The sequence below is a fragment of the Melanotaenia boesemani genome, chromosome 18 (assembly GCF_017639745.1).
Source record: "Melanotaenia boesemani isolate fMelBoe1 chromosome 18, fMelBoe1.pri, whole genome shotgun sequence".
In the NCBI taxonomy this organism is placed as follows: Eukaryota; Metazoa; Chordata; class Actinopteri; order Atheriniformes; family Melanotaeniidae; genus Melanotaenia; species Melanotaenia boesemani.
This window is the reverse complement of record NC_055699.1, coordinates 8,333,459-8,348,679: the sequence shown is the minus strand read 5'-3', so window position 1 is coordinate 8,348,679 and position 15,221 is coordinate 8,333,459. Positions and strand designations below refer to the sequence as shown.

At 40.5% G+C, this 15,221-nt stretch overlaps 1 protein-coding gene across 1 annotated transcript; it reads left to right on the top strand.

Moving 5' to 3' along the window:
- The first annotated feature begins 623 nt into the window (after positions 1–623).
- LOC121629178 (dermatan-sulfate epimerase-like protein) lies at positions 624–7,116 on the top strand. Its single transcript, XM_041968773.1, has one exon. It carries the CDS (start codon positions 1,689–1,691, stop codon positions 5,319–5,321), a length of 3,633 nt encoding a protein of 1,210 aa, XP_041824707.1. The 5' UTR covers positions 624–1,688; the 3' UTR covers positions 5,322–7,116.
- Positions 7,117–15,221: the final 8,105 nt, after the last annotated feature.

The window sequence follows — 15,221 nt, the reverse complement described above, 5'->3', positions numbered from 1 at the left end:
TTGATTAACACCCGAAAATAAGCTTCTATTCACCAGAAAGGTGAATTGAAACAGTGGAATGTGCATATTCTCAACAAGAAAGCAAGTAAATGTATCCTAATTTTGTGAATATTAAATATCATAGCTTTCATTTAAGAAGCCCTAAGAGCCTGGCATCTGAGACCTTGCTAAAACAGCTTACAGTTTGTGTTTACAAAGTGCACAGTGTTTTTTTTGCCATATCACTGCCTTTTGCATTGAAAATTCAATAATTAGATACATGCAGCTTTTCATGCATCACTCTTAAATGCAATTTGAATCGTTTTCTTGTTTACAAGCTCCTTTTCCTCTTTGCAACTGGGAAACCATTTCTGTTTTTCCAATAAAATAATGTCACAGTGACTAGAAATTATTATGAAGCTATGAAAGAAATTGTGCTTCATGGTCACGTTTTCGAACAGATGAGGCATAATCACAATGATTCTGTTAGGAAAACTTATTTAGGATTTTATGCAATGAAACTAAAGCCTCCCAACACTACAGGAGACCTTAAGCTGAGCTTCTTAAGTCACGGCTCCCTCTACAGTTAGTACAGTGGAAATTTTTCCATCGGGTGCAGGAAAACAATCAAACTGGCTGTGCTGAACAGTCGGGAGGACACAACCGAGACGCGTCCGGAGATCTCTCACGCTCAGACACACATACACAGCTTCATTCGAGATGTGTGTCTCAAACAGCTGCCACAATATAAATATCTGCGCCCACAGAACAGATTTTTGTGTGGACTGTTCTTCATTTTGAGAGATGTTTTGCAATTCCCTGCGCACAGTCGGGGAAATGTCTCATTCTTTGAATACTTGAGGAGTGACGACAACTTTCCTCTTTCCAGACTTAACTACACTAAGGACAAAGCGCAGAGGAAAGGAAAGGGAAGGGGGGCTTATTTCTTTCTTCTTTCTTCTTCTCCCCCCCCCCCCTTTTTTTTTTTTTTTTTTTTTTTTTCTTTTAACAATGCGAACTGACAGATTTTCCAGGCAGGGTTTGCACATAGAAGCACCACTAAATCCGGCGGCTCTGAAAAGCGGCAAGCAACAATGATATCTGCGGAGATGCGTTGTTTACTGAGGTTCCAGCCTGTGGATGTTGCAGCGCGGTCAGGCTGCACACGGAGCGATTGGACGGCTGTGATTGGACCGGACACAGACTGGGGTTGACTGATGTTTGTTCTAGAGGAAATGTTGAGTGCAAGAGATCAATATGAGTTACCGGCAAGAAGGGAGATGCAAGTATTTTCGAGAGTCCGTATTACCATGAGGACGGATTACAACATGCAAGCTTAAGAATGTTCTTTTTCCCCCTCCCTTTGGATTTAAACAGAAAACAAAATATTTACTCTTTCAGAAGACATTTATATGTAATTAATGCCACATGTTAAGTTGCTTATGCAAACTGTTGCAATATTTTTTCAGGTAGATATGGAATGTGTTTGTTCTTGCACTAAAGTTTTAATCTTTTCTTTATATCATGCATCAGATTTTTTGGTTGCATGATGATATCTGGAGAAATATAAATTTAATGGACTGTTGCTAGACAATATATTTCACTTGGATATTCACTCGTGGGACATTTTAGCAACTCCTTTAAGGACGAAAACAATCAGTTTTTTTTATTTTAAAAGGACTAAAATGTACTTTTAAACTCTACTCAGCATGGCTGTTAACTGGGTTGTATATTCAGTTATTTTACTACCACTGTTTTCAGTGGGGACAGCTTTCTCGGGGGTCTTCAACACCACAGACAGAGAGATATTTCCCGATGATTTGCTGCAGATCAAGCTCTCTCAAGACAGAGTGACCGAGCAGTGGAAACTCCGCTCTGCCGATTCTCATCCCAACCTATATTTTAACCAATTGGATGTGTTGCATTTGAGGCAAAGGTCCTCCACCACTCACAGTCACATATTTAAAGTGATCCGCGGGGCAGTGCTCACCATGTTGTCTAACGTCCCATTTTACATGCCCCCTATGAAACATGAGGAGTTTACAAGCAAGTGGAATGAGATTTATGGGAACAATCTGCCTCCCCTGGCTGTCTACTGCCTGCTGTGCCCTGAGGACTCTGCAGCCCTGCAGTTTCTTATCAAGTTTATGGATAGGATGGCTGAATACCCAGACTGGAAGGTGACCAGTGCACCAAACGACGAGGTCCCCATGGCACACTCCCTCACTGGGTTTGCCACAGCTTATGACTTTATTTACTCCTTCCTTGATCAGCGCAGAAGGGATGTTTATCTAAAAAAAATTCGCTCTGAGACTGAAGCTCTGTATGAACTCTCTAAGTACAGAGGATGGGGGAAACAGTATCTCCAAAATCATCAAACCACTAATATCTTAGCCATACTGACAGGGGCAATAGTTGTAGGATCACACAACGACCCAGAGTCAATGATCTGGAAGCAAGTGGCGGTGAACTACATGGAAAAAACTATGTTTCTTCTGAATCATGTTGTTGATGGGTCTCTGGATGAGGGAGTAGCCTACGGAAGCTACACAGCTAAGTCCATCATGCAATATGTCTTTCTGGCTCAGCGCCATTTTAGCATTGACAACATGCAGAACAACTGGCTGCGGGAACACTTCTGGTTTTATTATGCCACTCTGCTGCCGGGCTTTCAGAGAACAGTCGGCATTGCAGACTCAAACTACAACTGGTTTTATGGACCGGAGAGCCAGCTTGTTTTCCTTGACACATTCGTCTTGAAGAACGGAACTGGAAACTGGCTGGCTCAACAGATTAGAAAACACAGACCAAAGGATGGTCCCATGGGGCAGTCATCTGCCCAGCGTTGGGCTACACTTCACACAGAATACATCTGGTACAACTCTCACCTCACACCACAACCTCCCCACGACTTTGACAAAGCCAGGATGCATATTTTCTCAAACTGGGGTGTGGTTACCTATGGAGCAGGACTTCCCCATGGCCAGAGTAACACTTTTGTCTCCTTTAAGTCTGGCAGGCTGGGGGGCCGTGCCGTCTATGACATTGTTCATGACAAGCCTTACTCTTGGGTGGATGGCTGGAACAGCTTTAACCCCGGCCACGAGCACCCAGACCAGAACTCTTTCACTTTTGCTCCTAACGGACAGGTGTTTGTATCTGAAGCACTTTATGGTCCAAAGTACAGCTATCTGAACAATGTTCTGGTGTTTAGTCCATCTCCTACCAGCCTGTGTAACAGTCCATGGGAGGGTCAGTTAGGGGAGTGTGCTAAGTGGCTGCGTTGGACTGATGAGGGGGTGGGTGATGCTAGAGGGGAGGTGATTGTTGCTTCCTCTCATAGGGACACTTTGTTTGTGAGTGGGGAAGCAGCACTGGCTTATTCCCCCTCTATGAGACTAAAAAGTGTTTTCAGAGCCTTGGTTCTGCTCAACTCACAGACGCTGCTAGTGCTCGACCATGTGGAGAAGTGGGGTGATTCACCTGTTAAATCTCTCAGTGCTTTTTTCCACAATCTTGACATTGACTTCAAATATGTCCCTTTCAGATTCATGGACAAATATAACGGCGCAATGATGGATGTATGGGATGCTCATTATAAAATGTTCTGGTTTGACAGCCAGGGTCACAGCCCTGAAACCAGGATACAGGAGGCCGAGCAGGCAGCAGAGTTTAAAAAGAGGTGGACACAGTATGTCAATGTCACTTTTCAAATGACAGGCGCAGTCACCAGAGTGGCTTACGTGTTACATGGGCCATATGTCAAAGTGTCCAATTGCAGATTCATAGATAATAGCAAAAACGGAGTGAGGCTTTCTTTAACTATAAATAACACAGAGAAGATTGTCTCTATAGCTACTAACTATAAAGACATTGGAGCAAGGCTGGCTTATTTAGGATTTGGTGGTCACTCTAAAGTTGAAGATAGATATCAAATCACTAGATATGGCCTTGGGACGCAGCTCATCCCTAAACACATCAGTAGTGATAATCAGCTGTTTGACATTGGATTCACGGTTAATGTTATTGCAGGGGTTGTTCTCTGTGTAGCTATAGGATTTTTGACCATGCATAGAAAGTTTTATGTTTGCTTCAGCAGGCTGATGCGTTATGCCCTCCTCTCTGTGCTCATTCTGTGGGTAGCCGAGCTGCTGTTTTTGTCTAATAGCTGCGATCAGCTTCTCTGTGGGGTAAAATGGAAAGGTGCAGGTGCCAAAAGTGAAATAAACAAACAAATCAGGCTGTATGAGCAGCGCCGGCTACCCCTCCCCACTGTTGTCATAACAACCCTCCCCGGATCAGGGTCGGAAATACTCAAGCACCTTTTCTACAACAGCTCGGACTTTGTTTACATAAGGGTCCCCACTGAGCACGTGGACATTCCTGAGACTGAGTTTGAGTTTGACTCACTGGTGGATGCCTGCGAATGGTCAAGGACAGATGCAGTACATGGGCGGTTTAAGATCATTCAGGGCTGGCTGCATTCGCTGGTGTACAACACCAAGTTGCACTTGCAAAATATTCAGCTTGTAGAGGGCAGCAGGGTCAAACAGCCCCAGAGAGCTGGACCTTCAAAGGACAGAAAGAAAAGGTCTAGGCGGAGAGAGCCAGCATCTGAGCTGAAGGGTAAACTGAGGGCCAGTCTGGACAGAGATGCAGAGTATGTCCGGGAAATGAGACGCCATGTTACAGAGTACCCAAATGCACGGGTGGTCCTCAACATGCGGAGTGGAAGTTGGACACTTAAACTTCCTTTCATTCAGGAAGTGGTGGGACCTTCACTGAGGACAATCTATTTGGTAAGAGACCCCCGAGCATGGATTTATCTCATGGTTTATAACAGCAAACCCAGCCTTTACTCCCTCAAAAACATCCCACAACACCTTTCCTTGATATTCAAGGAGGAATCTGTTCAGGATGGGTGTCCAGCTGTCGCCCCTGAGTTTAAAATAATCCAAAAGCTGCTGTCTCATTCAGAGACAAACCCTGTTTTGATCCTGTCTCATCTCTGGCTGGCTCATACCGCAGCAGCGCTGAGGGTCAGCAAGAGCCTCCCGGTAGAGTCCTACCTACAAGTGAGGTTTGAGGACGTGGTCAACTTCCCCCAGGAGACAGCAGAGACGATACACACATTCCTGGGGGTGCCAGTGTCCCCCGAAGCCCTCAATCAACTTATATTCACCACCTCCACAAACCTGTACAATCTCATGTATGAGGGGGATATTTCACCAGCTAATATCAACATATGGAGGCAAAAAATGCCTCGAAAGGACATCAGACTGATCGATGATGTGTGTGGAGGTTTGATGCAGAGGCTGGGTTATGCCAGGTTTGCCAGTTAACTGCTGCTGGTCAGCTAATATCAAGCTGTCATGTTTACTGTATCTGCCAGACAGTTTTTGTCCTCTTTTGCACTGATGTTAAATTTTAAAAAGAAAATAGTCTCTTTGTCTGTGTTGAAATGTTTTCTCTCATGAGGGGGTGTGTATCAGGATGTGTAGGGGTGTGTATCAGGACGTGTACTGACTACAGATGTCTGTGAGGGAAAAATATTTTCTATTAAAATAGGTGGAAGGGAGTTCATGTTGTTCTTTCCCCTGCTGCCCTTCACGCTTCCTTGTAGCACTCCTTTATTGAATGAGTCTTTAAACCTCTGCTGTCTAACATGGAGAGGAGTGTCACAGAATTTCTGCATAAATGTTATCAACTATCAATACAGCAGCTGTTTCCCAGAAGAAATTATTTTCTTTCTTAGTAAGAGATGAAAATTCAGAGTCTTTTTTTTCAATGCAAATATGTGATAACAGATGTTTGTGCAAAAGTCATATCTCAATTTATTTAATTTATTTTTCTTTTCTTTTTACAAACAGGGTTTATTTAGAGTTTTTGAGAGATATGTCAAGATATTGTAAAGCTTACTAAGTCCTTTCGTAGTTTTGGGAGACCAGTTTGGCTTATTGAACCATATTTGTGCCATTCCCCTTTAAAACTGTAAGAAATGCTGCAGCCTGAATGCAAAGCAGGAAGCAAGACGACTTGAGTGATGCAGACATATAAATGACATAACTGTATTTTATTACATCAGTAGATGCAGTTCATTTCAAAGCTCAAAGATGTCACAACACTTTCACAGGGAGTCGTTTCATTATATGTGGGACTCTTTTGCATTTTCTAAGACTAACTGAACTATATTTGCTCAATTAGCTAGGAAGGATGAAACCTATAAAGATATAATGCCTAGAAGAAAAAGTATTTATGGATTCCAAAGACATATATCCCAAAGGATCAAGAATGAATATATTATTATAATAACTCCCTTTAGCATTTATTGAATCAGAGGGAAGTGCTTAATAGGGATCAAACTGGAGAAAAAAAAGAGAAAACTGTCAGGCTTGACACATTTTTACTTAAAGCAATTTCCAAAGCATTCCCCTTCAGCTACTCATATTAATATGCAAAAATGTCATAGCCGAGGCTGTGTTTTATTGGCCTGACATCTTCACTGGAGAATCTGTGGAAACGCAAACAATACAAGTTTCCATCTCACGATACGGCCAGTCGGTTAGCCAATGGTCTCTTAGTATAGCGAGCAGCACACTAAACAGGCGATGAATAACAAGTTTAGAAAAAAAAAAAGTGAGAGACCATTTCTACTCTGTGATGTTAAGCTGTGGCTTGAGCAAAAATGTACACTACTCTGTGAGCTTTGATCTTGTTTTGGCTTAAACATTTCTGTACTGTAAACTGATCATTTGTAACATGCAGATGGTGCACTCATTTATAAACTCTTTGTTGCTTTTGTATAAACAAACAGAAAAAAAAGCTCTTTGGAAATATCCATCTTTTCTCCACTAGATACGATCCTGTTTGTTTTCTCTCTCTGTGAACACTGAAACCCTTGACTGGCTGGAAAACCCGTTTGATGTTTGTGGTCTTTGAATGTGTAGACTTGGCAGACATGCTTTCACTTTGGTGTTGCAATCCTGTTACCAACTCTGTTTTGTATTTGCTCGTGGGGATATGGTTCCTTGCTTCTGTGGCCTTGAATTACAATAATTTCTTTACAACAGTTTTCTGTGGGCTCTGGACCGGGCCGTGGAGATAATTTAAAGGAAAATAAATAAATCGCTAAATATATTGGCAACTGGTCTTTGTTTTGATATGGTTATGTATCTTGCACTATGATAGTGGTCTGTTTCCTATGATTATATGTCGTTAGTACTTACAAGCTGCAGCTACACTCAAGTTGAACTAGCTATTATCCTTCACCAGAAAGGATACATACTGTAAATTTTATTTTGTACATGCTCTCTTTCTCTATGATTACTGCTAACCAACGAGCATGGTGTCTGCTCAGGCAGATGTCTCCGTGCTGCCACAATTACGCACCAGCAAAATCTCTGCATTATTAGACACGGATGACAGAAACCTAATTGCTTATGTGGCTGATGTTCATAACAAGGAGGCAACAATTAAAAACATGTCAGGAAGTTCTTATGCTGTGTGCTCCGACTGAAAAAAAAAGCTTGGAAAGAGAGCATGCTGCGTCTCATGTCTCAAAGTGGTGAGTCAGTCATTTCGTTACTCATTTGTTCCTGATCCCTCCTGTAACACTCTAATGCTTGGCAGAGTCCTCTGTGCCTAATCCTTCCACGGAAAGACACATTATTCACTGAAAAACCTCAGACAAATTCTTTGGAAGGGAGGTTTCTGCAAGAGTGGACTTGAACTGGCTGGGTGTAAAGAAGGCTGTTTTGATTCATGTAACATTGCCGTGTATTTGCATTGCAATAAATGTTCAGTTTCAGTTTACAATTCCTGAGCTTTTACAGAAGGGTATGCTAAAAAAAAAAGGTAATAATATGCAAACAGATAAAAATGTCAACTCTAAACTTCTCTGGTTTCAGAAGAGATAAAACTATACAATATCAGATACAAGTCCATGAAGCACGACTCTGTTTTACTAACATTTATCATTCTGAGACCCCTTGCACTTATTTTGTGACTAGTTGAAATATTAGGTTGGAAAACACAACTTCTCTTTTATTTGTGGGAATTTTTACACTGCGTTTGTGTCATCAATGCATGAAAAAAAAAGAAAAGAAAAAAAAGAAATCATCTTACATTTTTACCTTGCTTCATCTTCTCCATTGCATGGCATCAGCCCAATTATTAACTATTCTTAAACAACTACAACTGCAGACTTCAGGGATTACTGTCGCAAACGTTTTTAACAATCACTTATTTTCATGAGCATCTAGAAAACAAATGTTGTGACTTATTAAAATGAAAAGTGACTCTTCGTCACTAATTTACCACATGATCCTTAAAAAAATAAAGGCGATAAAACAGCATGTTGTGAGTTACCTGACAATTCATAAGTCATATTTGCAATTGTCTAAAGCAAAATCCCCTTTAATTGTTCAACAATGCAGCAGGTTAAAAGGGTGGTTTGTGTATATATAACTAACTAAATAAATTGTATCTTGCAATTTAAGTGCACAGTGTAGAAAAAGGTTACATAAAATCCTTTTTGCTGCTTAGGGTTTCTCCTGGACTACCACAATCACAACTTGCACCATATACAGACTGACTAAGACGTTATTGTTTTACAGGATAACTTTTTCTATGAGGTTTATAAGCAAATAACAACTTTGTTATTTTGATAAGTAATTTACTATTATTCAAATTAGCAATAAGCAATCGACAAGTTTACATTTTGCAATTTTAGGTTGCAAATAATTGCTTTGATCAATAAAACATTAACTGTCAAGTAATATAATAGTAAACGATGAGATTGTCACCTTCTTGTGACCTTCATATCTGCAGTCACAGCCTTCCTGCTTTGCTCCTTGTGTATGTTGCTCTCGCCTCAGTGACTATAAATCATTTTACTTTATTATCCACAGATTTATAATTCAAATTCAAATCCTCACCACGTAAATCAGGGTGAACATACGCCACTGAGTGCCAAAAGAGAAATATGCATGGGCTGCATTAAAGCAAACCCCAGTGACTGGAGTTCTGCATATGCAGCCTTTAATACATTTAATAATGTGACCATTCACAGTAAATATCAGCAGGGTAAGGAGCATAGAGATGTCTGTTTAGGGCAGTGATTTCTACTACCAGGCTGACAGTTGGGATCATATATTTGTTCAATGCTATGAAGATTAGTTGAATATTGGACAATGAAATCAAAGAGGACCCACAGGACCACGATCCTGTCCATGTTCTGTAACATCCTGACTTACACAATAAGCAGCAATAAGAGTATGCATGATATAAATAAAAAATAAATAAATAAGCAGAATGCTGTTTGTTAGAGGGATTGCAAAGAGGCTGTTTATTAAACTTTACCGTTGATTTTGAACATGGTCTAAAAAAGTAGAAGTACATGACAAGAACTGCATAATGCTCAAATGTAAAAGAGCTCCTATAAGTTTTAAAACATGACCTTGCCATATTATAGACTGATGTCTTTGACTGCACGGTAATTAATGTTTAATTAGCCTAACGTGACATAAAGAAAAGTCTGTTTATTTGCTCTTTAGGAGTTATTACCACTTTCTCATTTCTATTTCTCTATGGCAGCAGACCAAATAGTCCCATATCATTAAATAGCTAATATGGAAATAATAATGGATGGTTAGAAGAATAAGGACATGTTACAATGTTACAATGTTAAATGCGTTCACAATGGTGCTTCATATGAAAGCAGTAACAGGGGGATTATCTTCATAGATTAGCTGTGGAATTGTAATGTAATGGTAACATTAATGGCTTTGCTTCTCCACTGTGAAGCTCAAATGTGTCCATATGTAAATAAAAAGTCTAAAGAAATAATCTCTTCCAATTAAATTTATTGGAATCTTCTAGACAGGAGGAAAATGAAGCATAATGTCAAGAGTTCCTTTCTACAGAATTTATGTCATGTCTGAAAATAACACAGAAAGACAAAAATGCCTCATGAAATCCTTCTGATGTCTGATCAGAAGAAGCAGATTTACAGAACTAATTTAAGAGAGGAGGATGCCTCGTAGATTATCTTTGATGTTTGATAACCAAGGCATAATCATCATGAAATAAGGTTTTACAGAGAAAATGACGAAAAGCAGCAGTGTAATCTAATTCCATGCACTGAGCTTGGCTAAGTGATCACACTGCTTTCTCCCTCATGGAGGTTATCCAGATAGAAAAAGGGACTCAATTTCAGCTGAGTAGTCATACCCTTTCCTTTTCCACCTTTATCTTTCGCCTCCGGTGGATCCAAGTCCCAGGAGTGCTTCTTCTTTGCCAGCAGCCATCGCTCCTGCCACTGCTCATTAATTAACCTTTGCTGCAGTCGCCAGCAGTCAGGGAACGGCCTGATATTCTGGAGAAGAGTAATCATCGATACTGCACAAGCCGTTTGTGCTGGAGAATTAGCTCGCTAATGGAGAGCAACACCATCATTGTTAAGAGTTTCAAAACTTGACTATAATTTTAATGTATGACTGGACGAGAGCATGCCCTTTAAATGTCAGCAAAGAAACTCAAGATGACATCACTGACAATGTGTGAGCAGCTGGTAACACCGCTGTCCTATATTTAGTCATTTTCACTGTGGTAAACAATGCCGACGAGGGCCTCGGATCCCAATGTTCAAATTTACCTGCTGACGACGCCGCTGTGTTTGGATACAGGGAGGTGTGCATCCCGAGAATTGCTGTTAATAAGAGTTGACTTGAGAGGAAATATGGCGCAATGTCAATTTGCAGCTGGTGGGAAGTCATTTCTGTACTGAAAATGGGATCTTTCGTGCCAATAAAGCACAGCGGCAACTGTTAATGAAGCCCAGTCTGGTCTCATAACACAGGAAAATCAGACCAGACGAGACATTTTGAATTTCACTTCGGGCCAATCTCTAAACTAAGACACACTCGCAGTTGTTCATCAAAACACTTTTTGTGACTTTTAACCATCATTCCTGTGCATTTACTACTTTTTTTAATGACATCTGACTTTTTTTTTTCCTCCCTGAAACTTTAATCACTAAGGAAGAAAGTTAACCAAAATTTTGCATTCTCCAAGGAGTAAAATGTAAATTCTCTTTTACTTGCTTATTATGCAAAACAACTTATTTAGAGCTAACACTGCTCCATAAATGCAGGGCCATCAATCTGAGAGCCCAACACACTCTCATTCCTAACTAAATATTACCTCTTTACTGTGACTGTCTGACCCACAGGGAAATGCTGTATTGCATGTTGCCAGTTATACTTCTGCGACAGAAAAGGGACAGAACAGCTGTGGCAGTCAAAAATAGCAAGATGAAGGTGTCATTTTATAGGTTTTGGAATATTAAATCTTAGCACTTATGTACATAAAATGGAAGAAAGGAGAAAGACACCTGACTCAAAAAATGGACTCAGCTCAACCATGACTGTTATATAGAGATGTAAAACACAATATTCATGTTGAACATTGCAGTGACAATATGATCTGTGTTATATAAATAATTTCTTCAATATACAGTGCTAATCTCAGATGTATTAATAAGGGCTACGTTCCACTTCCACTTATGATGGTGCATGCTAGTTTCAGAACATGCACTAAAGCAAAACTTCTTCCAAGTGTAACGCAGCCCTCATTAAAATTTGTAACTGTACTATTTTATGTCAAAATGTCTTTGCAGTATTGCAGTAGTATTTGATATACATATTATATATATATGCATATATTAATACTGCAACAAGGATATATTTTAGATATTTTGCACCGCCCTATATTTGGTTTTCTTTTTGACTTCCCTTAATTTACTGTACTAGGTTAAGGTGAAGAAAAAGATTATGATTCGGCATTAAAGGTCCCATATTATGCAAAATTCACTTTTTAATGGTTTTGGAACAGTCATACTGGTCCCCCCGCATGTGTAGGAGACCCGTAAGTGTGAAACTCTTTCAGGCGCTCTCTCTCCCCCCTGCTCCACCTCTAGGGAAGTAAACGCTGAAGTGAGCGAGTTTGAAAGCGTGTACGTTATGACGTCATAAGGGACAATAACCACTCCCCACAGAGCGATGGACCGGCCAACCGGCTCTCAAAGCCCGCCCTCTAAAAATCACCTAGCGCCCAGTGTTTTTCCCTCTTCGGCAACCCTCGTTAGCGGACATGGCTAAGCGACAGAAGCACTGTTCTGTTTGTGGCTGCATAAATGAACACGAAAACGTTTTTTTACTTCCATCCACTGAACCCACGAGGACTGAGTGGATTAATTTTATTTTTGGAGGAAATGTACCCGGAAAACTTCCAAAGGTTTTGCATGTCTGTGGCCAGCATTTCAAAGAGGACTGTTTCCACAACATGGGGGCATGGAAAGCAGGCTTCGCCAACCGTTTGAAGCTGAAGCCAGGTTCAATACCAACTGTCCGTGACACAGCTGGAGAGGTAAGAGCTGGCAGTTATTTTATCGTTTCGGCCTTATTAGTCTGATAGCTTGAAAATATATTAGCACTGTTGTAAATGTAGCCAAGTCACTGTTTCTACTGTTTGTATCCGGTGCCATTGTGCATCAGATTGGTGAGCGTAGCTAGCTGTGTTCTCCGTGCGTCACGGTTAGGCTCGGGAATGGGGGCTTCAGGAATGGGTTCCGGTGTTCCGGCGTTTGTTTATCCTTCACTACGCTGTAATCAGCGTCTAGTTACCGCTAAGGCCTAACCTGTCAATCACCTCATGACGGGCGATGCGATGGGCGGAGCCAACAGCTGAGCTGCTCCACCAGGGTTCCGCCCACCATAAACGGCACATTTCTGAAGCTGCTAAAAAGAGGGAGGTGAAGAGAAGCCGCTGCACTCAAACTGAGGGTCGATTTGTCCATACCATGGCGGAAATATTTCATTTAGATATTAATGAATGGTCTCAGATTGGGAATAAAGTGTATAATATGGGACCTTTAAATGTACACAAAACAGAGCTTCAACTGCACAAACTTTTGCTGACATTTTCTATGTTGCCAGGGCAACGCATTGTGATTATCAGCTTAAGTGTGTAAAAATTAAATGACTTTAAATGCCAAGCACAGTTATGAATGAATGGTGGCCATCAATGGTCAAAATTCTTCCAGACATGAACATTTAAAACATTTAAACTGTTTCTGGATCCAGTGGTCTCAGGTGCAGCGATGACTGTACCTGAGACCACTGTACCTTTAAGTCAAATTTGCATTACAACAATTTGTCACATTTTCATTTTCAGCCAAATGATGTGCTTGACGGATAAATAGGCCCCAGTTACAGACCAATCTTATTCAACTTGTAATCATCAATGGCTTTGTGTGAGCACTTCAAAGATATGGATTGAATAACTCTCAGATACACACCAGTCTCTGACCAGATAGCGTGATCAGTTTAATATAGAAATCACATTTTATCACATGTAAACCTGATCTACTCTACATAGAACTTTTTGTATTTTTCATATTCTAGGGCAGGCTGGGAAAGAGCTGTTGGGTGAGGAACTACAGTCAATCTGGGCAGATGAGGTGACACACAGAAAAGCAAAATAACCCAGACACATCTGTCTGACAGATGAATCGTGGGTTAAAATCTTGTTATGTGCTGTCACAGATCTGTTGTGTAGCGGAAACCCATCTGCAGTTTAAAACTCCCAGTCACATCAGAAACATGCTGTGTCGTGGATAATTCAACAACTCTGAAAATCTTGTAGTTTTGTATTAACAGCTGATAATGACCAAGTTGGGATCAAGAAATGATTTGAGAAGTTAAATTATGTATTGGTTAATCCCCTCTTTTGTTCTGCATATCAAGGGCAATTTGCAGTCCCCCGTAGAAACTGAACCACTGTAGAATGACTTTGTGCAGGACTCCTGGGTTTCTCATATTTCAGTCAATGTTGTTTGCTAACTTCGCAAAAATGTGCAGAGTAATGTTGAGGCTGGAAAAGGAGGAAAGGGGAAGAAAAAGCACCAACAAAATATTTTACGTTGCTATTGTCAGACTGGTGTGAGTTTACCATTTCTTCTGGAAAGAAGTCACTGTTTTGATTTAATGAGCTCTTTCTGTCTGTTAAAGTAAAAGGGGCAATGATACGGTGTGTGAGGCATGTTTTTATTCTGAGGAATAGGACTGAATCCAACTGACTGGTCGACAGACAGACAGAGAAGGGAAAGGCCCTTTTCCTGGATGACACGCACAGTAGTCCTTCATTAATTGGGACCCAGAAACCATAACCCAGCTGTCGTGGCCACTGTTCTCCTGAGCCATGTCTCGGCATGGCATGTCTGCCAAGGGGATATTTCATATCTTATGTTACACACAAGATTCGATAGGGGAGATAGAGCAAAAGTACATGTCTGAGTTTTTGTGGAGGTGTCCCATTTGACATAATTAAATCTAGCAAGAGTCATTGATCCCTAATTAGTGAATTTTATTTATTATAGTCCCTATGACACTGGTCAGAGTTTGACTTGAAAATTATAGTAAAAGCAGGTTGATGCAAAGTCACTGGGAATTAAATGAGAAATGCAGGAAACATATTTTCATTTTGATAAAGCAGAAATAGAAATCTACTTCCCACATCTGACTGGTTAGAGTATCCATGTTTTATGAGCTTTAGAGAGAAGACAGTCATTATACTCTCTGCAGATTATTTATTTTCCCCTTCCCGTAACTGTCCCACCAATTTCTGGAATCAGTCCAACATTACTAACAAGACATGAGTTTGTTTCCTTTGTTCTTCAACAAAGAAAATGTCTCCTACAAGAGGCTTTACATTCATTGCATTTCGACAGTTGTCTGAGTAGCTTCTAAGAACAAAATTTTATTTTTAAAAGAGACATCTTGACACTGACAGGAGCTGAGAGACGATCGTCAGTCTCCTGTTGTCCCCTGCGATTTTTATCTGCAGAGGAAGCCAGATGGTCAGATTCTCTGCTCATATGGTTATGCTCCTCAGAGATCATTATTCTTGGCTTGATTGGGGAAAAACTAAGGTTGAGGAGATATGGAGAGGAGAAACAACTAAAGACAGACAGAACAGCATATCTGTATATCGAGAGAGTATTTTTTTTAGAAGGAAATCTGTCGTCATTGAGCAGCAATTCCCCATAAAACTTAAGGAAATTTATTGTAAGAAATAGAACTTCATAGGTCTAGAGGTAGATTCAGCAAAAAGAAATTAAATGAACCACCATTAGGATTAAAAAAAACAACAACAAAAGGAGTAAGAAGCGACAGTAGTGAGGA

Coding starts and splice junctions, on each gene's coding strand:
- LOC121629178 (XM_041968773.1), top strand. CDS start 1,689: ATGGCTGTTAACTGGGTTGTATATTCAGTTATTTTACTACCACTGTTT.